Source organism: Leopardus geoffroyi, chromosome A3, assembly GCF_018350155.1.
Source record: "Leopardus geoffroyi isolate Oge1 chromosome A3, O.geoffroyi_Oge1_pat1.0, whole genome shotgun sequence".
Classification (NCBI taxonomy): domain Eukaryota; kingdom Metazoa; phylum Chordata; class Mammalia; order Carnivora; family Felidae; genus Leopardus; species Leopardus geoffroyi.
In genome coordinates, this window is record NC_059336.1 from 15,143,717 (window position 1) to 15,166,720 (window position 23,004).

Below are 23,004 nucleotides of genomic sequence, written 5' to 3' on the forward strand. Positions count from 1 at the left end.
CCCGTTGGGTCAAGGCCGATGGAGAAGTGTGGGGCAGGAGGAGGGCAGCAGGCTCCCTGGGCTGGGGTTGGGGAGCGGAGGGGAGCACAGCGGCGCCCACAGTCCAGTCTTTGAAAGCCGTAGAATTTAATATGCCTTGTACTCATCCCCCGGAATGGAGGGAGTGGGCCTACTACGGGGACCCGATAACCCAACAAGAGGGGGTCTGGCCCATGCCGTCCCAAACGCTTACCCACCGGGGCCCTCCAGGCCTAGACGCCAGGGGCTGCTTCTAGCATCTGAAGGCATCATAATGAAGGTTGGGTCTTGGGCCGTGGACTCCCCAAGCCCCAGGGAGCTGGGCTTCTATCCCCAGAGGGGTGATTCTGGGATGGGCAGGGGATGCAAGGGGTTAACAGCTATGGAGCTCCTCTTAGCTCTGGCTTAGAGGTAAGAGGTCCGTGAAGAGAACCGGATCGATTTATGGGTGGTAGAGAAAGTTCCTTTTACCAGGTCACAATATGGGGGAGTAAAAAGTACACGAGTTTTACATGTAGAAAGATCTGAGTTCCAATTCAATATGATATGGTGATTAACAACATTGACTATGCAATTGGGCTGCCTACCTTTGGTCTACTACTAACTGACCCACGTTTCTTTCTGTGCCTCAGTTTTTCCATCTGTAGAGTGGGGATAATAGTACCTAACCTATAAGATTGCAGTGAGGATTAACTACATGCAGTTAATTCATGTAGAGCACTTAGAACTGTGGCGCAAGTAAACCCTCAGGCAATGTCATCTATCGTTACTATTAGTAAATTCTGGTAGCCACTACTTACTAGCTTAATGACCTTGGGCACTCTTTCTCAACCCCTCTGAATCGCCTTTCTTACCTCTGCAAGATTATTGTGAGGATTAAAATAAATAATACAAATAAAGCAGATGTTAGGTCGTCAACAAATGTTAATTATCTCCATGCTCCCACATCAGCCTTAAAACGATGAGGCAACTGTATGGCACCAAACTCTGTGTCTCTATTAAGGAGATTTTTACTTTGGGCCTTGAATTTCCTCTGCCCTTTAACCTTACTGGGCTAAGCAGCGTCGGTGGATACCATTAAATATCATGCCTGCCTAAAGTCGCAAATAGTACAGACAGATAAAGTAAAAACAAGCAGAGGAAGAGGAGATAAAGAAAGGAGGGTATATATTGTCTAGACTACTTGAGTCATAGCAACTTCTTTTGGATTCTGTCAGCTTGCTTTCACACAATCCAAAAATGGCCTGTATGGCTACAGGGACCAAGATGTAGGTTTTTGGTGCATTTGTATTAGTTGTGAACAAACTCAAACATGGCTTTACTGTAGGTTTTTTTTTTTTTTTTTTTTTTTGGCTGGTTTCTAAGTAGTCTGTTCCATTCTCTGTTTTCTGGGTCGCTAGGATGAACAGGAGCCACAGTACATTTTATTAGCTTTGGTTATTATTAAGTCGTGTCTCTGGTCCTTCCCTCTGTCACTTCGGCTGCGGCTGGGTCCTTCCAGAGGCTCCTTTATCTAGTGGCCCTCCCTACATTTCCCCAGCTACTGAACAGGTTCCTCATCATTGTCCAGGGATGTTGTGTGTATTGCATTACAGAGTCTGATCACCATCATCACATGGGCCTTTTGGGAGTGCCAGGAATTTTCCCACACACCAGCGACCAGTCACTTTTCTTTTTGTCAGGAGAAGACATCCTGGGGGATATTGCACAAGGGGAGACTTTGGGGCTGGGTTTGGGCCAGTCTCCTAGTCCTGCCCTTCCTGTGGTTGATGCTCTGGGCAAGGTGTATACCTCCGGCCTGGACTAAGTGCTCATCTCACTCCTCAGCACCATCGTCATGTTGAGCTGCCTTTTCCTCCTGAAGGCACTTCTTGCTCTTGGGTCCCTGATATCCTGGGTGGCTTCTGGAGAGCATGGTGAGCTATTACTTGGATTCCTTGGCTGACAGTAATAGAAAGTGACTAAGGAGAAATTATCCCCTGCCTCTTTCTGAAGTGAGAGTCCTTATTTGTGGAAATGGTGATCCCTGTAGGACAGGACTGGACGTGTAGATTCTCAGGACAGCCAGGGTAGGTCTTCCTGGCTTGGAGGTAGGACTTCCAGTCTGGCTTACTAGAGGTTCTAGGTTTTCCCTAGGGCTCCTTAAATGGGAACAAGATCACCCCAACCTTTCCCTCTCTTTATCCACAAAGTGGCTGGTTGTGTAGTCGTGGTGGGCGCGCGTCGCTGGTTGTGTGGGGGGAGGAGAAAGTGGTTGCAGAGATATTGGATAGGAATGTTTGCAGAGCCTGAAAAATCCTTGAAGTGCACTTGGCTTTCATTCCCTGTTTCTTGAGGCCCAGCCAGTTCCCCCAATCTCGCGTGCTATCTTTTGCAGTGAAAGAAGGAGAATGCCCTCCTAATAAGAACCTGTGCAAAGAGCTGTGCCGGGGGGACGAATCATGTCCGGCTGGGCAGAAGTGCTGCAGCAACGGCTGTGGTCGGGTCTGCCGAGGAGGCATTCCGAAGGGTATGTTGGCTGGACGGGCAAAATCCAGGTGTGCTTTCTGACCTTGCCTCTGGGCTAGAAAGACCTGGAGAGCGTCCTACCTCCTACATTGCTCTCTCTGTCTTTTTTTTTAATGTTTATTTTTGAGAGAGAGCGTATGTGTGTGCAAGCTGGGGAGGGGCAAAGAGAGAGGGAGACACTCTGAAGCAGGCAGAGCAAAGCCAGATATGGGGCTTGAACCCACGAACTGAGAGATCATGACCTGAGCGAAAGTCAGACGTTCAGCCAACTGAGCCACTCAGGTGCCCCTGGATTGGTTCTTGAGATCTAGCTTGCTTGCAGACCCTCCTCCTCCTTTTGGGGTCTCTAATCACTCAGTTCCCAGTTCTTTGTCTTTTATCAGGAAAGAACACATAACAGATGATCTCTGTCTTTTATTGTTATTTTATTTATTTATTTTTACTTTTTTAATGTTTATTTATTTTTGAGAAAGAGAGATGCAGAGCATGAGCAGGGGAGGGGCAGAGAGAGAGACACAGAAACTGAAGCAGGCTCCAGACTCTGAGCTGTCAGCACAGAGCCCAATATGGGGTTTGAACCCACGAACCGTGAGATCGTGCCCTGAGCCAAAGTCAGGCACTTAACTGACTGAGCCACCCAGGCACCCCTATTGTTATTATTTTAATGTTTATTTATTTATTGAGAGAGAGAGAGAGAATGAGTGCAGGAAGGGCAGAGAGAGAGAATCCTAAGCAGGCTCTGTGTGGTCAGTGCAGAGCCCAACGCGGGGCTCGAACCCACAAACTGTGAGATCATAACCTGAGCCAAAATCAAGAGTCAGATGCTTAGCTGACTGAGCCACCCAGGTGCCCCTCTGTCTTTTATTTGAACTTGGGGTTCCTGTGAAGACTGGAGGGCAAAGTTGTGCAGGGAAAACTGTTAAAGGTAGATGATCAAAAGGGGCACCTGGGTAGCTCAGTTGGTTGAGTGTCTGACTTTGGCTCAGGCCATGATCTCACGGTCCATGGGTTCGAGCCCCATGTCAGGCTCTGTGCTGACAGCTCGGAGCCTGGAGCCTGCTTCGGATTCCGTGTCTCCCTCCCTCTCTCTGCACCTCCCCTGCTCACATTCTGTCTCCCTCTCTCTCTCTTAAAAAATAAAATGAACATTAAAAAAAAAAAAAAAAGGTAGTGATCAAAAGAGTAGACCCCAGAGCCAAGCAGGCTTTCCATGCCTCAGGTAAGCTTTACACTTGATCTTAGCCAAAAGGCCGAGAAGTGATTGCCTTAGGTAAGCTTTAAACAGCTCTTTGTAAGTGTTAAGCTTTTAAGCCTCAATTTTCTCATGTGTAAAATGGGGATAATTGTTGTGAGGATTAAATGAGAGGTTCCTGGCACAGGTAAACTCAGTAAACCTTATAGTAAATGTGAGCTGTTATCACTGTCTCTGCTCTAGCACCAGAGCTGAGAGTCCTAAAGAAGCTCAGGGCTTCCTTGCTTTGATTTTCCCTTTTGCTACACCCGTGGGTGCCACCGGGCACCATTATCTCTCTCTCTCTCTTTTTTGAGTGTGTGGCTGTCTCCCTTTTTTGCTACAGGGAGGAAAGGAGATTGTCCCAGGGCTGTTCGGAAACAATCCTGTTTCCAAAGGTGCGTCACTGATGAGACTTGTCCAGGTAGAAAGAAATGCTGCGCGTTTGGCTGCAACAAGAGCTGTGTGGTCCCAGCCTCTCAACCAAAGCTGGGTAAGAAGCACTACCTCGGGCCCCATGGGCTCTTTGGGGGCCTGCTTGTTCCTTTCTCAAATAAGCCCATACCATCTTATTGCTGGTTTTACTTTACTCTGAAAAACAATAATTAAGTGCCTGCCATGTTCTGAGAACTTTTCTAAAAAAAGATAGACGAAGGGTTACCAGCCATGATGATCTGTGGTATGTGGTCCAGGCAGGCAGAGGAGGCTGCCAGAATGGAAATCTTGGCGTGTCCTTATTGGCAGGCAGATTTGAAAGCTGTTGGCTAATTCTCAATTCCCCTTGTCAGTTGCAGTCTTCTCTATTAATTCTTAGCTCGCGAATCTGCAGGGAGACAGCAAGATAGAATCTTGGTACCTCAGATTTGAAAGCTGTTGGCTAATTCTCAATTCCCCTTGTCATTTGCAGTCTTCTCTATTAATTCTTAGCTCGCGAATCTGCAGGGAGACAGCAAGATAGAATCTTGGTACCTATGCAAGGCAGCAAGCGTTTCCCTGCTCACTTGCTTCTGAGGCCTTATGTCCCCTCTGTCCGCACCTAGGATGGCCATCTCCTACTGGAAATGTGCCCTGTTTTATTCTGGTTCTGGTAGAGAGGTGTTTGAAAGAGATTTCTCCTGCCTTTTGCAGGATTCTCATGCCCCAAATTCTCCGTTTACACATTATGTCTTCACCAATTATTTGTTGAATGTTTATTGTTTCCTAGATCTAGCATGGGCTCCGGGTATATTGTGGTTAACAAAGGGGCTCCCATCCCGGCCTTCTCGGAGCTTGTGGTCTGTTGCGGGAGAAAGAGGTTTCCCAGATGAGCAGGTGAACATACACTTTCCAACTGTGAGAAGGATATGGAGGAAAACTAATGGGTGCTGAGAGATAGAAAGAGGGGGTGCTGGATTTGGACTGGGTGGTCAAGGAAGGCCTGTCTGGGGCAGTGACATTTCACCTGGAGTTGAGGTTAGCCAGGCGAAGGGTGTGATGAGCATCCCAGGAAGAGGAAGAAGCAAGTGCAAAGGTCTCCAGATGAGGAGGAGCTTTGCCACGTTAGAGAAATGGAAAGAAGGCTGGTACGGTTGGAGTAGAGACAGGGAGGGACCGGATGCTTCTTGCTGAGGATGGAGTCCAGTCAGATCAGGGGGTTGGCAGGAAAGGTGACACAGTGGAGAGAATTTGGAGGTCAGGAGGTGGAAGTGACAGAACTTTCTGCTCGATTGCTTGCCTCCTCCTTCGTTCCCTGAGAGGCCCTCCCCCTCCCTCTGCCTCCGCCAAAGGTATTAGGAATTGATGATGTGTCTGTCTCCTGTGTCTAGCCCCTTCTCATTTCTCTCTTGTTTCCAGATTTTTATGGTTAATTTTGCTTGTTTGTGCTTCCAAATATATTTTATTATCATACTGTCTATCACTCCCCCCCCCCCCCCCCAATACAGAGGCTATTTTTATTGGAGAGGTGTTAGATGTATACATTAATTTAGGGACAGCTGATATTTTTATGTTGAATCTTTGTCTTCCCACTGTCCAAGTGTATTTGGTGTGTTTCAGGGTATTTTATAGTTTTAAAATACCGTTTGATAGGGTAATGCCCAAGATACTTTATTATCTTCTTTGTTGTCTTAAATGGGGTCTTACATCATTCCTCCCATTATGTTTTCTGAAGAAACGAACCATTCTCTCCTCTGAGTGCATGTGGCAGAATATTACAGTCGAAAAGAGTAGGCTTTGGTTGTCAGAGAGCCGGGTTCAAACCTGAAGGCTCACCAGTTACTGGCCAGCGTGTCCCTGGTCAAGTGTCTTCTGCTTCCCCGAGCCTCAGTTCCCTTCTCTATAAAATGGAAAGAATAAGCCTCGGAGGTTGTTGCAATGATTCAAAGTATGTAAGGTGTTTAGTAATACATTACACATTAGCTTCCTTCCTCTCGCCTACTAAGGCGGGCTTCATCAGGAGTACAGTTTCTAACCAACTCCTTTTGTCGCGAATCAGGATTGCTTTCTCCTCCCCTGATCACTCCCTCTCTGAGACCCTGAAACTCCACAACATGTGACAATCTCTTTCCTTCTGGCCAAACCTCCCCAGGCGGTGGGCCCCTTCCCTGTAACCCAGTGGGGCTGTGTCTGGCTTAGGCAGATCTTTTGGGCGCCCTGCCCATAAAAGAGAATAGAGGGTTGTACTCCTTGCCAGGACTCTTGAGGCCCAGCTCTGGAAACAGAGCCTGGGAATCTGTGTTAGGCGGGTCACTCCCTGCCAGCCGGTAGGGCCCAGCACAATCTTCCCAGTGTGTGAAGCTGATGGCTGAATTACGGGGGCCGAGGGTGAGGCTGGCACCCAGGCAAGGCACTTTGTGAGCTGCTCTGGGGCCTGGCCAGCCCTGATGGGGATTCCTCTTCCCTTCGAGCCAGGCAGGCTGCAGTAGTGATTCCCCTGAAGATCTCCCAGAGTGCACTGGCCGAGTGGGGTTCCTAGACTGGCCGGAAGCGATCCCGGTTGCTGTGTCCATAGTTCATGACTTTTCTATAGCTTCCGTCCTGCACTGGCCCACTCACCCAATGGGACTGGTTGCTATACTCAAGGTCACAGGAAGCCGTCTGTCTTGGGCTCTGGGTGGTTCCTGCTTTCCCTCAGTTCTGACATTGCCAGAGGTTTACCATCGTCAGTGCTGGTCTGTTTGGTACAGTGGAGGGACAGTCAAGCCTCCAGAGGGCTCAGGGCAGACTCTGGGACCTGCTCCCCTCAGGCAGTTCTCGTCTGCACCTGCATCTGAGTCTTGGCTTCTCTGCTTGCTGTGTGGCCTCGGGCAAGTCCTTTCATCTCTCTGAACCTCACCTTTTTCATCTGTAAAAGTGGAGATGAGGAAGTTTACCTCAAAGTGTGGTAATGTAGTGTCTTAGTCCTTTGGGCTGCGCTAACAGAGTGTCATGGGCTGAGTAGCTTATAAATAACAGCAATTAATTTCTTATGATTCTGGGGGCTGAGAAGTCCAAGATTAAGGTGCCAGCGTAGTCAGGGTCTGGTGTGGGCCGGCTTCCCGGTTCACACACTGCTGTGTTTTCACCGTGACCTCACATGGCGGAAGGGCAATACGGGCATCATCCCATTCATGGGGGCTCCCCTCTCCTGACCTCATCACCTCCCGGAGGCCCCATCTCCTAAAACCATCACATTGGGGGTTAGATTTCAAGATACGAATTTTAGGGGAACACGAACATTCAGTCCGTATCATACAGTTTGGAAGAAATGTATTTAAAAAGCCGGAACAAAACCTACCAATAATGCTTAACAGCTCAGACTGTGATGCCAGTGCCTCCCTGTTCAGCTTTCCACCTGTCTGAAGTCTGGCCTGTCTGTTTGCTCACTCACTTATTTGCTCATTGGAAGTACAGAAGTGTGGAAGGAGAGTCCTGGTCCAGTTTTCATTTAAAAAAATTATTTTATTTTATTTTTTAGACAAAGCATGCACATGGGCAGGGGAGGGGCAGAGGGAGGGAGGGGAGAGAGAGAGAGAGAGAAAGAGAGAGAGAGAGAGAGAGAGAGAGAGAGAGAGAGAGAGAATCCTAAGCAGGTTCCATGCTCAGAGCACAGCCTGATGGGGAACTCCATCCTACGACCCTGGGATCATGCCCTGAGCTAAAATTGAGTCGGATGCTCAACCAACTGAGCCACTCAGATGTCCCCGGTTTTCATTTTAAAATCCCCACCCTGCTGGTGTGTGAAGAATGGATGGATGGGGGCAAATGTAGCAGACGGCAGGCCAGTTAAGAGGCCGTTGTGGCAGGCTGGGGGAGAGGTGAGCACCGTTTAGACCAGGGTGGTGACGGTGTGGACGTGGGAAACTGGCAGACTTGGAGTACTTTTCAAGGTTGAGTTGACAGGTGAAGAAGTAAGTGGATGTGGGTGCTGAGGGAGAGGAAGTGTCAAGAACAGTGCTTAGGTGTGTGGCTTGAATAAGTTGAGTGATGGGAGCACTTGGGGAGGAAGAGGTATTGGAACAAAGACTCAGATTATGGTCTAAGAGTTGTCTCCTTTAGATCCCTCATGGTCCCCTCTCTCACACCATGAAACGTGATCACTCTCCATGACCTGTGACCACTGTTTTGCTTATTACAACGTGGGTATTATATCCTTTGGACAGATGGGTGGCATGGGCTCCCTGTGTGCTTGGATGACCTTTTCCTGAAACTTCACTGCTGGTTGTTGAGAAAAGAGTTAATGTAGCAGGCCTGAGATTGATGTTCTTAGAAAGGCCTGCCTGTAACATTGGCCCTGGCTGGCTTCTGGGAAGTTAGATTTTTGAGAGTGTTCCTACCACCGTAACTGGTAAGAGTCGTATCTGCTAGGCAGAGAGTGCCCCGTAAAAACCCTGAGTCTCTCGTGAGCATTCCTGGTAGACAACACTTCACATGTGTTTTCATGTGTCATGTGATTCCACCGGAAGAAGACTGTTGGTGCCTGGTTTCTTCTGGGCTTTGCCTCATGCACCTTTTCCCTTAGATGATTTTGCTTTGTATCCTTCTGCTGTAATAAATCATGGCCATGAGTCCAACTGTACTCTGAGTCTTGTGAATCTTAGCAAATCACCCAGCCTAGGAGTTGTCTTTGAGACTCCCAACACACTGGTTTATTGATACATTTTCCTAATCCCTAAAACTTTCTACTACTAGGTCTTCTCTTTTGTCAGAATTGAGCTAAGCAAGTCCTAGCTCTTATTGATTCATTTTTGGGTAATCCTCGTGGAATGTAGGGAGTCATAATGATGTGGTTTAAAGGGCACCGGATCTAGTGTCAGGGCTGGGAATTTGGGACCCAATTCTGCCACCATTGACCTCAGGCCAATCCTGCCCCCTCTTCCTGGATGTCTGTCTGTCTGTTTGCAAGAGAAGTAGGTTTGATAGCTCTGAGGGCCTGTCTTGGCTTAAGAAGTTTTGAGGTTTTACTTTTCTGCCAGCACCTGGAGTCCTTCCCTTGGATATAGTGGAAGGTTGGAGCTGGGGCAGCAGTAAAGCCTATGTCCGAGTATTTCCTGGGTTTCATATTTTTATTCCACTCTTTTTTGGTGATAGCTTGGGGTCTTGGGATAGAGACATATTTGCAGGGTGGGGATGACCATTCCCATCCTGACTCTCTTCCCTATTTCTCATCCTGGTTCCTGGTAAGATAACTGTGAGGTGCCTAGAAACCATGCGGTATGAGGAACTGAGCTTATCTAGTCTGGGAAAGCTGAGATGGTGAAGGGCAGAGGATCCTATCTAAGGGGATGGCACAAGCCATGTTTTCCTCAGGTCTCTGGGGATAGGACAAGGGCCAATGGATAGAACTTCTAGAAAGCCAGATTTTAGTTGAGTATAAAGTACAAGGATGGGATAGTCTGGCTTGGAGGTCGTGACACCCCTTTCCAGTGTTTGAGCTGAGAGTAGGGAATTATTGGTAGGGATTTAGGCATCAGATATGGGGGCCCATGCTGGGCCCTGGTCAAAGGGCATATGTTCTGACCCTCAGGGCTTTAGCCTGTTCCCCAAGAGTCCATTCAATGCTTCTGGTATTTGACAAAACCCCAGGGACCTCAAGGAAGCCTGTCGTGGAAGAGAGTAGAGGTTTGGTCTCAATGCCTGGTCCTGAAGATGAGGGCAGAAAGTGCAGAGTGCTCCTGGCATTGGTCACTTTGGGGCCAAGCTCAGCAAAGTGGTGAAATCTGGGAAGGGTGCTGCTCAGTATAATTCCGTGAGGAGTTATGTTGCTAGGTTTTTCTCACCAGGAAGATTGTTTTTATGCCCAGCCTTCTTAACTGTGGATGAAAGGCTTTGTTCTTTGTTAAATAGATTTTTAGTGTTTGTCAAACAGGAGGGGAGGTGTGGAGGGGTACATCGGCAGTTACAGTGGCCATATTTTCTGGATAAAAAAATCAGGTTTGAAGGGCGCCTGGATGGCTCAGTTGGTTAAGTGTCTGACTTCGGCTCAGGTCATGATCTCACAGTTTGTGGGTTCGAGTCCCCACATCAGGCTCTGTGTTGACAGCTTGGAAACTGGAGCCTGCTTTGGAGTCTGTGTCTCCCTCTCTCTCTGTCCCCTCCCCGCTTGTGCTCTCTCTTTCTCTCTCTCTCTCTCTCAAAAATGAATAAATTTTTTTAAAAATCAGGTTTGATGTGATGTGCCATTGGCCTAGAATCTTTGAAAGGGGGGCTGTTCAGGAAAATCCTGGGATGCAGGGTTATTAGACCTTGATTGTTCAGCTGCAACGTGTTCTTGGAGTCCAGCACTTGCTTTTTCCATCACGGCAGACTTCCCGGCAGCCATATGCATTTGTACTCACATGTTCTTATTCAAAGGTCCTGGGCCAGTCCTGCTTTGGTTTTCTACAATGCTTTTAATTGCCTGCCACTTCTTTTCTCCATTTCAAAAACTTGAAACAAACACTGGGATGAATGAATCATGGTGAATCAGTTTGTTTTGGGTGTGACTTCTTAGGGAGTGCCTGCTCCAGAGGACCTGGCCTGGTGCCTGTGTGTTTTAAGGATGGTGTAGTAGAAAGGGTGCTTCCTTGCAAACCAAGAGGCTGAGTTGTGTCCTGCTTTGCCGCTGACTCACTCTGTAGTTCTGGGCAAACCCCTTCACTTCTCTGAGCGTCATTATCTTCATAGGGGTGGTGAAGGGGCGCATCAGGGATGTTTGGCTGTGTGCAACAGAAAATTAACGGAGTCGGTATAACATTTTTCTCATATAGCGAAAGGTCCTGAAGTAGGTACCAGGGCTGGTGTGGTGGCTCCATGATGCTAACAAGGATGAGGTTATTTTTTTCTTTCTCCTTTGCATTCCCTGACTTTGTCCTCATAGTAGTTGCCTCATGGTTGAGAAAAGACGGCTCTACCTCCCTGTGTTATGTCTGTCTTTGCACTGGAAGAAAGAGAAGCCAGGGGGCATTTTGAAAGGAGCATTACCTGGGTCGGGAATGCAGAATTTTCCCAGCTTATGTCTTCATTTCTGGTCCCTCTAGTTACAAGGTAATATGGGGAAGCAACTCACTGTAGCTGGCTGGGCTCATTGACTCTGCACGAACCTGTGGCTTTATTAGCAAGTGTTTCTGTTGTCCATGGCTGCATAACAAACACTTCCTGAACTTAGTGGCTTAAAATCCCAGCAATTGACTCTTTCTCACAGCTGTGTGGGTTGGCTGAGCTTAGTTCTCATAACTTACATGGTGCAACCATGTCACTCATGAAGCTGGCTGCAGCTGGGAGCTCAGCGGGGAACTTGACGGTGGCTGGAATGTTCAGGATGCCTCTCTTCATGCGTCTCTTCGGGGCATGTCATCATTCTGCAGTGGAGCCCAAGCTGCTTCACAGCATAGTGGCTGGTTTCCAAGGAGGCGGTGGTGGTGGGGGGATTGTTTTAAGAGGATGAGCCCCAGTATGCAAGTGCTTACATTGCATCTCTGCCTGCATCACACTTGCTGGTGTCCAGTTGGTCAAAGCAAGTCCCTTACAGCCCAGCCCAGAGACAGTATGGGAGGTGTGGCTCACTGGGGGCCACCACCTACCACAGGAAGGAGGGACGGAGAGTGACTGTGGGGCTGGCAATAGGTACGTTTGCCACAGTGGGTTAGACCTCAGCAATGTTTCCCAGACTGCAAATCTTGAGATCAGTTTAGTAGTTGACGGCCAGCATTAAAAAAAAAGAAGAAATAGACTATAGAGTATATACATGTGTGTACATAAATATATACGTTTGAGGCATGCATACGGATTAACATACACAATGAAAGATGTATTTTGCACTCAAGAGTCACAGTGAAAATAACCAGAAACACTGGGCTTGAACACCTCCGGGCCCCAATGCTATGATTCTATGGCAGAGCCTGGAGGTGAATGTCCGGCTGACCCCCTTCCGTGTAAGGAGCTGTGTGATGGGGACGTGTCCTGCCCCCAGGGGCTTAAATGCTGTAGCACCGGCTGTGGCCACTCCTGCCGTGGAGACATTAAGGGAGGTATGTTGGCTCCTTGGGGAAGAAGTCCTGAGTTCCAGGGTGGGATGGGGAGGGAGCCATCTCTGGCCTTCCTGTCTTTCCCTTTCTGGAGGGGGGGTGGTGGTAAGAGTTCTCATGCTTCCTGTCCTCCTAGCCCCCCAGCCCCCCAGTCTAAAGCCCCCCCAGTCCCTTTCTAGGGCCCAGGGGCCCATGTTGGCATTGAAAGAACTAGGGGAAGGCAGTGTGGGTTAGTAGGAAGGGTCCTGAGGCCGGAAGATGGGCAGTGTGGCCTCTGGGCTTCATTCTGCTGCCGACTGGCTCTGTGACCTCAGGGAAGCAAACTCTGTGACCTCAGGGAAGCAAACTCCTCTCATTGAGCCAGCTTCTTCGTTTGTAAAGTGAGGGAGTTGCCCAAGATCAGGATTTTCTGACTGATTTCTTAGCAACACGTATGCAACAGATAAAAGCATTGCTGCTCTGATTTCTTTGTTTCTTCAATATATTTTAAAAAACAAAGACATCTTTTTGAATGCTCCTTTTGTACCAGACTGTAGAACTCCATTAAAAATTTCTTCCTTAAGTTTATTTATTTTGAGAGAGAGAGAGAGAGAGAGAGAGCGAGCGAGAGAGCACGTGCACGAGTGCACAAGCTGGGGAGGAGCAGAGAGAGAGGGAGAGAGAGAGAATTCCAAGCAGGCTCTGTCCTGACAGTGCAGAGCCTGAAGTGAGCTTGATCTCACGACCACGAGATCATGACCTGAGCTGACATCAAGAGTCAGACGCTTAACTGACTGAAGCACCCACGTGGCCCTGTAGAACTCCATTTCAGAATCACTGGCTCAGATGTTGTTTTTAGACAACACGTGGATTCCCAGGCAGGGTTCAAGGTTCTGAAGACAGATTCTCTTCCTTACGTAGCTTAGAGTTTATCAGGGAAGGTAGACGGATCAGGCATCGTAATAAATTCTGATGAAAGGCACACAAAGCAGGGCACCAAACCTTGTCTGGCAGACAAGGCCTCCCTGAAGAAGTAACACTATAAGGCCCAGGTGTGGGGGAGGGAGTGGTGGTCTTGACAGACTCCAAGCAGCCCCGCCCACAGAGCCGTCAAGCCCCGAGGCACCACCAGAGGGAAATCTGAGATGCCATTTGAAAACTATTGGTCCAGGCGCTCTCTTGGGGACCTACCTATTCTCAGAGGCTGTAGCTTCCTGGTTTCTCAGCCAGATGTTTGGTTAAGATCTAGTTACGGTCAGGGATGGATTCATCTGGAGCCTCTGAGTCTCAGTGCCAGTCGGAACGTGGAGTCCATGGAGTCGACTGTCCTGTCTCTTTACCTGTGCCTGTTTATCTCGCAGGGCGGAGTGGTGATTGTCCAAATATTTTGGTGGGCTTGTGCATTGTCAGTTGCATGACGGATGAGAACTGCCAGGCCGGGGAAAAGTGCTGCAAGTCAGGCTGCGGCCGCTTCTGTGTCCCACCAATTCTGCGAGCCGAACTGGCCACAAACCCCAGCTGGACCCTCAGGTCTGATTCTGAATTAGGTGAGTACAGCCTGTCATCGCTGAAAACAGCCAGCTTAACTGCTAGGTGCCGAGCACTGGCTTAGGTGCCGGGCAGGGGGCTTCAGAAGGTCGAGACAAAGTTCTTGCCCTGCAGAGGCTAGTTGGGAGAAAAAGGTCATGTGTCACAGATGAGAATCCTTGAATAGACGAGCTGGGGCTTCTAGGCTCTCTGTGTGGGAGTGGCTCCTTAGGAAGGTCTTTCTGCCAGAAGTGGGATCTGATCTGGGTCCTAAAGGCTGGGTGGGCAGTGACAGAGGGAGAATAGCACAGAGTACACGCTGGACAGTGAGTCTGGTGGTTAGCAGGCGCAGAGGGTGGAATGTGTGTGACATGTTTGGGGAACTGGGTGGGGGTGGGGCAAGTGTGGGCGAAGGAACAGCTGGGCTGCTTTCATGCCAGGAGATATGAGGTTGGTATCTGAAGGAGTAGAGTCTTCACCACCAGTTTGGACTGGATTATCTGGGAAGCAGGGCACCATTCGAGGCTTTGGGGAGCAACGTATGTCATGCTTCTCTAGGGTGTAGAAGGGAAACCTCTCTAGGGTAGAGGGGAGCTGGAGCCAGGAGGGCACAGTTGTGACCTGATGTTTCTTCTTTTTGCAGAGACCCGGGTGTCCTAGCTGTCCTGAGCTGCTACAGGGGGCTTGTTCTGGCTGCCAGGAGAGGGAGATATCCTGGGGCTGTGACCCTCCGGGGGGCTCTCACTGCCCTCCCTGCTCTGCTTCTGTTCCTGCTGCTGCCCTGAGCGTGGGGATATAGCCGTGGATTTGGGCAATGGTGTTCGGTGCTGCTTGTCCCCAGTAAAGGCTCATGCTGACCTTCTTGTCTGTGCTGTTTGAGGGCTAGGATGAGGAGAGAGAGCTAGGGGGTCTGAGCATGGCTGCAGGATTATGGCACCTTAGGCAATCCATCCTTTCTGAGAACACTGAAATGTTGCTGCTCAGGTGGCGAGGGCAGAGGAGGGTGGGAGCTCAACCGACTTGCCCCAGAAGTCTCTCTCAAGCCTCAGGAGTGGGACCCTCAGGCCTCTTCTTGGGCCTGCTGACCTTTCTTTTATCAGAATGTGAGTTGGGCTTGGAACTGGTTTACTGCAGTCGTTTGGATGTTCCTACCTTGGACCTCCTTCCTTAGGGGCTGGCCCGTGGCTCCAAGACAGGCAGTAAGTCCCCTCCAGGTCACTTTGCTGTAGGGAGGAATTATCTTCAGGTTCTTGGAATCAAGATCAGTTTTTAAAAATTATATTTGTTAGAGGGCATCTGGGTGTCTCAGTCAGTTAAGCTTTGGACTTTGGCTCAGGTCATGATCTCGCTATTCCTGAGTTTGAGCCCTGTGTCGGGCTCTGTGTTGGGCTCAGAGCCTGGAGCCTGCTATGGATTCTCTCTCTCTCAAAAATAAACATTAAAAAAATTATATTTGTTAGGTATACAAAATGGATCACATTCTATATCTTTGAGAAATTTATGTCCTCACATACACTCTTGTAATGGGACTCCATGAAAATAGCTAATTTAGCTAGTCAGCTCTTGTTGGACCTTAATCCGTGTACGTTTAATGTTGGCCTACTTTTGCAGGTAAATCTGGGGACAATTCTCAATAGTAGAATCCTAGGTTCTCAAATAGAGTCTGACAAAAAAGACACACACACACAAAAAGCCCCTCAATCAATGTTCATTGAATGAATGGAAGAATTTTTTGAGCTGCAAGTAATAGAAAACCCAACTAACAGTGGCTTAGCCAATAAAGACATTTAATTTTCTCACATCAGAGTCTGGAGAGAGGCAGTGAGGCTAGTTCGGCAACTTACCCTCAACACCAATGTGCAGACTCATTCCTTCCTTCCCCACCAACCTCAGCATGCTGGCTTTTGTCCTCGAGAGGGTCACCTCACAGGTGTGGGATGGCTGCCGTAGCTCCAGACATCACAGCAGGAAGATGTAGTGGTGAAAAGACCTTCACCTCAGATGGTGCTCTCCTTTTAATGATGGAGACCATCTTCCCCAGAAGCCATCCCCTCCCCGGATTTCCCTTGTCCTCTCATCGGTCAGAACTGTTGCCACAAGGGAGGCCGGAAAAGCAAACGGGAATGGGAAAATGTGACTGTCTTTGATTAAACATGCTTCATCCTTGAGGCTGAGGGATGGCCCCATCTGTATATAAAAGCTGAGATTCTATTAGCAAGGAAGAAGGAGAGAATGACTTTGGGGTTAGGTGGGTAATGAACCGCACATGTCATATTGGGTCAAAGGACACATGCATTCAAAATTTAGAAATTGCTAACGTAGGCAGGGCTTTTATAACAAGAAAAAAAGAGTATTAGTGCTCACCTTGAATATTGCAAAGATGTTTTTGTAATTCCCAAGTCTAGTGGAAAAAGGCAAGTTACGACTTAAGAAGAAAATTCCCATCACTGCTGTCTTTTTTGTTCCTCCCTTCCCTCTGTTTTCACACTGGCCTATGAAATTCCGGTTTCTGCTATGATCCAAGCACTCTTCTCTCTGAGCAGACGTGTCCGTTGTTGCCTGATCTGAACAAGAATAGATGGTGTGAGCCTGTCCATGGCCATCCCAGGGCTCCGGGCTCACAGCGCAGGAGGACCCCCAGGTGTCAGTGTGACAGGCTGCTGGACATTTTGGCAGGTTCCTCTTCCATTGTTTTGCTTGTCGTGTTATTGCTTATTAAAAAAATCAAAATAACACATGCACACTTAAAAAAAAAACCAATATGGAGCAACTTTCAATGAAAAACAGCAGTCCTAGAACCTTAAAATACTGTAAAGTAGGGTGATTTTTCTGCCGGGATGGGGGTGGGACTGGAAAGGAAGTTGTGAGCCCCAGCACAGCACAGGCTGAGCACCAGGAGAGAGGTCCCTTCCAGGTCTTCCCTCCTCATCTGGGGCTACCCACCTTGTCCACTTGGGAGCAATGACATGGGGTGGGGGGGAAGGGGAGGGGAGAGAGGTGGGATGGGGGAGAGGGAGAGAGAGAAAGAGAAAGTATGAACTGAAGGGCTGAATTTTTTTTTTTTTAGTTAAACATTTTTTAAAATTTAAATATAATTTATTGTCAAATTCATTTCCATACAACACCCTGTGCTCATCCCAACAGGTCTGAAGGGCATTTGACCTCGGGGTTGTGTTGGAGTTGGAGGTCAAAAGCCAGATTCTACGCCTCCCCCGCCCCCCTAGGCCTTTCTAGGCCTCTTTTCCTACTGTTGTACCCTAAACCAAAGCCATCAGAACCTTTCCTTCCTCAGAGTTTAAGGCCATTTCCACCTCAGGCCTGGGGGAGCAGGTCTCAGTGGACCCTGCTCCTATGGATGCCCCAAACTTGCACCCTGAAATTAGCTTCTGACCAGATGGAAAGGCCACACACACGCCCCTCCCCATCCTCAGCTTCCGGGTGGTTCACCTTGGGAGGGGTGAAATCTGAAACCGGCCCCCAGACACAGAGGGCAGGGTAAGACAGAGGAAAGAGAAAAGAGGCCACTCTGATCTCCGCAGGTGGCAGGTGTAACAAGCAAGGGAATTTACACACTGGCAGGTGTAACAAGCAAGGGGATTTACACACGATGCTGGTCTTGGGCTCTGGAAGACAGAGGATCTCAGCGCCTGCCCACCAGAACCTTAACAGTTTACGGAGGGACCTTAACCAGGCTCGGTCACAGGTACCGGCCAGAGGGTCTCAGCAACACTTTGCTCCCTCAAGGCTACATCCGTGAGAATGGCTCCCGCTGTGGGAATGGTGGGCGGAGCCTATGCTCCAAGGACGGGGGAGGGGGAGGAGACTCCAACTGCCCAGGGTCAGCTTGCAGGTCAACTGGCGGCCACCATGTCCTCTCTGTGACCTCCTCCAACACTTCCTTGAAGTGGGCAGGGATTTCTGGGGCTCTGATACTTGCCAGTCCTCAAGTGTGAGTCGTCTGAGACCTGTTCTCTGACCACTCCGTGGGTCTTGCAGCTCCCAGCTTCTCCATCCCTTTCCTTGACCATCAGGTGGGGGAAACCCCTGGCTGCACACCCATGTGCCACCTCAGTGACACCACCGGCCCTGCATCCTCTCCCTGCTGCTCTTCTGGATCTTACTCTCTGGGAGGCATAATGTCATTGGTAAGTGGGATATGTGGGGTGAGAGGGGCAGGCGGCTGAACCTGTGCCCCCTGTGAGGGGGTGCTCTTGAGGGCTACCTTCCTTTTCCTACCCAAGTGAACGCCTCTTGTCAAGGAGGCCAGCTTCATATAGATTCATAAGCATCGGAAAAGAATGAAGAACCCCCCCCCCCCCCCCCCCCCGGAATTAACAGCTAATCCTTACCGAGCACTGACTATATCCCAGGTGCTGGGCTTGACATGCACACTCGTATTGAATCCTCACAGTAGGCCTGGGAAGTCCTGAGAAAACTGGGAAAGTTTAAATAACTTGCCCAAGGCCTCAGAGTGAGTGGCAGGGCTGGTTTGAACCTTGGTCTGTAGGAGTGCAATAATTTTGGTATTCTACCTTCTCTCACTATAAAATGGTGGTAGGCAAGTGGTTTGGGATCAACTGTGATGGTTTGGGAAGTAAGGAAAAGAGAGACAGGTAGGGGTAACTCTGAGTTCCAATCCAGACTGGCTGCATGAGCTGGGGCAGGGTGCTTCTCCCTCTAGGTCAGAGAGGGAGAGAGATGCAGGGAGGGAGAGACAGGGAGAAATGGGGAGGGAGGGAGGGAGAGAGTGAGAGTGAGAGAGAGAGAGAGAGAGGACAGGGAGGGAGAGAGGGAGAGACAGGGGGAGAGAGGGAGAGGGAGGCAGGGAGAGAAAGAGAAAGAGAAGGGGACAGAGAGAGACATCGGGTTCCATGAGATTTACAGTCCCTTCCAGGCCTGAGATTCTGTCCAGCTGAGCAGGTCCCAGGTGGGAAGAGCTTGGCCCTGGGTATCTGTGACCTATTCATACTCTCCCTTTCATGCTTTCTCATTCATATTCTAGTCACTCTGCCATCCTGGTCTTTCATACTGATAGCAACTCTTGAATTGTTGTCTTCCAACAACAATCTGGGTCCCAGCACCAGCCTGAATCAGGACACCAGTGCACCCAGGGGAGGGAAATGAAGTGCAGTTTGTGAGGGCTGGGGCAGAGCCCAGACCCTGAAGATGGGGTGTGTGTGTTCAGAGAGGGCTCAAGGCCTGTGTGGAGTTGGGGGGAGCTCAGATGCTCCTGTCCTCAGACCCTGGGCTCCGCTGCTTTGCGGGCCTGTGAGAACAACAACGGTTGGGCAGTTTTGAGTGGAAAGAATTCTTGGCTGGGTGCCTTTATTCTCAGAGACACCAGAGGGCAGCAGAGGTCTAAATCATAGGCCATTCCTAGGCAAGAGAAATATGCTCCGAAATTCTAGAAGCCTAGTGAAGGGAAAAAGTTCAGTATTGTCTGAGTTCCTCCCAACTGTTTCCTGTCGCTTTGAGAAAAACGTTACATAGCAGGGTCTATAATCCAGATCCGTACCGAATTGCACTTAATCAATTAAGACATAACATTAAGCCCTGCCTTTTCATACCAAGTGGAATGATCCTGCAGTTTGGGTACCACTTATCTTGGGGACATGATCACGTTGTATCAGTGTTTCTTGGACAGAGTCACAGAGCAAGTTCTTTGTGGAGCTCAAGGTCAGGAGAAAGTTTCCCTCTGGCCATGAGCCATTCTGAGAATGGGCAGGGAAGTAACTTTACTGGCATCACCTCTGTTACTGGCCCCTGTGAAAAGGTGCTTTCTAGAGCCGATGTTTCATTTTTGCCTTGGCTACCAGGAAGCCACGAGCTTGGGTTTTGCAATGAGGCCTGGGTTCAAATCTGGACTCCGCTGCTGCTCATGGGCTCTGTGCAAAATGAACGAGGACAATCATGTTATCACATTACCCACCTCACAGGATTGCCGAGTGAATATATAAAGAAAGCACTTGGCACAGAACCGACACAAAAAGGGCACATTCAACAAATGTCAGCGATGGTTATTCAGTTTCTCTGAAAAAAGATGAATCTCTTCGTGATACCCTCTTTTATTATTCTCTTTGCTTTCTTTTACTCTTGGTATGATTTTCAGCTTCCTGTAATCTATGCCTGTTTGGAAGATGGTGTGGTATGTATACATGAGAGGTTAGCATCAGTGAAATTTTGGGGCAGAAAGAAACATCCAGAGCAGCGCTCTCCAATAGAACATAATGCAAGCCACGCATATAATTGCAAATTTTCTAGTAGCCTCTTAATGTAGTAAAAAGTGTGGTGGTGGCTCAAAAAGTTAAGCATGGGATTACCATATGGCTCAGTGAATCCACTCTCAGCTGTGTAACCAAATGAGTAGAAGACAGGTGTTCCAAGGAAAACTTGTTCAACAGTGTTCATAGACATGAGATTTGAAATAGCCGGAAGGGGGCGCCTGGGTGGCGCAGTCGGTTAAGCGTCCGACTTCAGCCAGGTCACGATCTCGCGGTCCGTGAGTTCGAGCCCCGCGTCGGGCTCTGGGCTGATGGCTCAGAGCCTGGAGCCTGTTTCCGATTCTGTGTCTCCCTCTCTCTCTGCCCCTCCCCCGTTCATGCTCTGTCTCTCTCTGTCCCCAAAATAAATAAACGTTGAAAAAAAAAATTGAAATAGCTGGAAGGTGGAAGCAAACCAGATACCCATGAGAGGATAAATGGATAAAAAAAAATGTCTCCTATCCCTCCAGTGGAGTATTATTCAGCCGCAAAAAGGGATGAAGTACTGATCCATGCTACAATATGGATGGACATTGGAAACACTGTGCTAAGTGAAAGAAGCCAGACACAGAAGGCCACCGACGGTGGGTGATTCCATTTATACGAAAAATCTAGAAGAGGCAGATCCATACAGACAGAAAGCAGGCGAGAGGTTGCCAGAGGCTGGTTTTAGAACACAGTTACTTGAGTGGGCTTGTCAATGTGCAGATTCCCAAGTTTCATCCCAGATATTTTGATTCAGTAGGTCAAAGGTGGGGGCCGGCCAAAAGAAACTGCTTGTTTGTCTACCAGGAGCTACATTTCAAAAAAGCTAATCAGGGGATTCTAACGTGTGGTGCGGTTTGGTAATCTCTGAATTAGAAGTTTGTGAAAGTCCTTCCGGGCTCTGAGGATATGGGAGCCTAACTCAGTAGGATTATGGGATTATGCATCTTTTTTTTTTTTCTTCCTTCCTTCCTTCTGCCTCCTCCTCCTTTTCCAGTTTTTTTTTTTTTTTTTTTGAGAAAGGAGGTGTAATCACTGTTGAGATATTCAAACAACACAGAAAAGTCCAAAGAAGAGGATCCCTCGTCCATAGATAATGATTGCTAACTGGTGAACATTCATCCAGCCTTGTCTTAGATATTCATGTTGATATGGTAGCAAGTGTGGGAAGGAAGTTCTTGCTGTTCTGTAATAGCTTTCGTCACTCAACGGTATGTCATAGACATGATTTTTGAAAAAAAAAATTTTTAACGTTGATTTATTTTTGAGAGACAGAGCGTGAGCAGGGGAGGGGCAGAGAGAGAGGGAGACACAGAATCTGAAGCAGGCTCCAGGCTCCAAGCTGTCGGCACAGAGCCCGACGAGGGGCTCGACTCACAGACCGAGAGATCATGACCTGAGCCAAAGTCAGACGCCCAACCGACTGAGCCACCCAGGTGCCTCTAGACATGATTTTTAATTGTTAAAGTGTTCGGTTTCTTTAAATATATAAGAATTTTTTTTTATATATTTAACCACACCCTGGAACTCTGTAGCTGCTGCTTGCTGTGTTTCCCATGTTCTTTGCTAAATGGCCTCAGAGGCTTTTACTCTCAATCTCACTGCAATTAGACCAATAAGTGTATTTAGATGCAAAGCCTGTATTTTCTGCACACTTCTTGGGCTTGCAGATAGATTGCTACGGATGTTTCCTGATATATAGGGATACTGGTTTCAATTTTTAGGTTCTCCTGTCCTGTGGTGCTCCATTTTATAGGTTACATCTTTCCATTTTTAATATTTTTCCAGTTTTAACTTTTTTTTTGGTCTTTTGAACATAGGCTTCTTTTTATACCATTCTCTCCCCTGAGCCCAGATGGAAACAATCTAGTCTCTTTCCTCTCCCTTGTTTTCTTCTGCCTTCTTAGCACTGAAACTCAAAGTTAAAGCAAGCTTGCCTCAATACCCAACCAGTGGCCCAGACCACCGGGCTCCTAAGAATGAACAGTTTAAGGTACTTGATGAAGAGCTTACATTTAGACTGAAATTAAAATAGTTTCTTTCTGGTTTTCTGATTACAAGTTCTAGTGAAGTTCCTTAAAGCCACACTTTTCGTTACTTCGCTGATGCTTTATGTGCATGCTTAGCCTAGCAGCTGGGTGAGGCTACCCTTCCCTGGAGTGGAGCCCTCATCTGACTAGGTAGTTGTGGGTCAGGGTTCTTTGTTACCAGCAACGGAAAGATACTGGCTAACTCAGTGTTAGAAATAAGACCAATGACCCTATCAAAGGAGGGATGCCGAGATTTGGAGCACAGTGAAGCGAGGCTTTAATCAACGTTCTTGCAAGAGCGGGTGTCTGATGGACAGGCACACTTGGGGCAGCTACAGCAGACAATTTATCTCCCAGCATGCAAGTCCCTCCCCTGATTCCTCATTGGCTGAGTACTACAGAGGTTACAGCCTTACTGGGATGTTGCCTATGCCCATGTAAGGCAAAAAGTAGTCTGATTGCAAAAAGTGTACATTCCCTGGGGTGATGCAGAGACTTTTAGTCCCTCCTCCCTTTGTTTCTTTGGTGCATGCTCATTGCAAAGCCCGTGAAAATAAGCCCGTGAAATGGAGACGGGGAGAAGAACCAGGAAGTGAAGTGTCTAAGGGTTTGGGACTCCATTGTGTGGGGGAGTCCATACATATTTCCAAAAATTCTAAACCTATTATTAATTAGACAGCATACCCTTTATTTAGTATTTCTGAAATGAATCATCTCCCTTACATCTCACATCAAGCAAACCCAGGAATGTGTTGGGACGATACTGGTGCTCACATGATTCATGGAAAGCTGGGGCTCCACGGTTGGGAACTGATGGCACTGGAGAGGGTCAACGAGGAAGAAGTACATTGTCTAAGCAGGAAGGTCACCTCGATTGGATTGTGGTGGCACTGCTGTGACAGCGATGTTCACTTTCTCTTTAGCTTTTCTGAGAGAGGAAGAATATGATTCCTAATTGAAGGTTTCTCAACCTTGGATCTACTATCATTTTAGACTGGGTAATT

At 48.3% G+C, this 23,004-nt stretch overlaps 2 protein-coding genes across 3 annotated transcripts in view; both read left to right on the forward strand.

The window, feature by feature from the left end:
- The first annotated feature begins 1,377 nt into the window (after positions 1 to 1,377).
- Positions 1,378 to 14,582, forward strand: WFDC3 (WAP four-disulfide core domain 3). 2 transcript variants are annotated; one of them, XM_045444435.1, is made up of 6 exons: positions 1,381 to 1,934; positions 2,396 to 2,527; positions 4,104 to 4,250; positions 12,091 to 12,222; positions 13,560 to 13,745; positions 14,369 to 14,582. In XM_045444435.1, exons 1-6 carry the CDS (start codon positions 1,856 to 1,858, stop codon positions 14,383 to 14,385), a joined length of 693 nt encoding a protein of 230 aa, XP_045300391.1. In that variant the 5' UTR covers positions 1,381 to 1,855; the 3' UTR covers positions 14,386 to 14,582. The 2 variants fall into 2 exon arrangements, with proteins under 2 accessions (XP_045300392.1, XP_045300391.1); XM_045444436.1 differs by lacking the exon at positions 12,091 to 12,222 and having other exon boundaries at positions 1,378 to 1,934.
- Positions 14,583 to 16,843: 2,261 nt separating this feature from the next.
- WFDC11 (WAP four-disulfide core domain 11) overlaps positions 16,844 to 23,004 on the forward strand; it is a 78,652-nt gene continuing 72,491 nt past the window's right edge. Inside the window, exon 1 of the mRNA XM_045444441.1 lies at positions 16,844 to 17,870. The gene's annotated coding sequence lies outside the window, so the exon portion shown is untranslated. The remainder of the gene's footprint in view (positions 17,871 to 23,004) is intronic.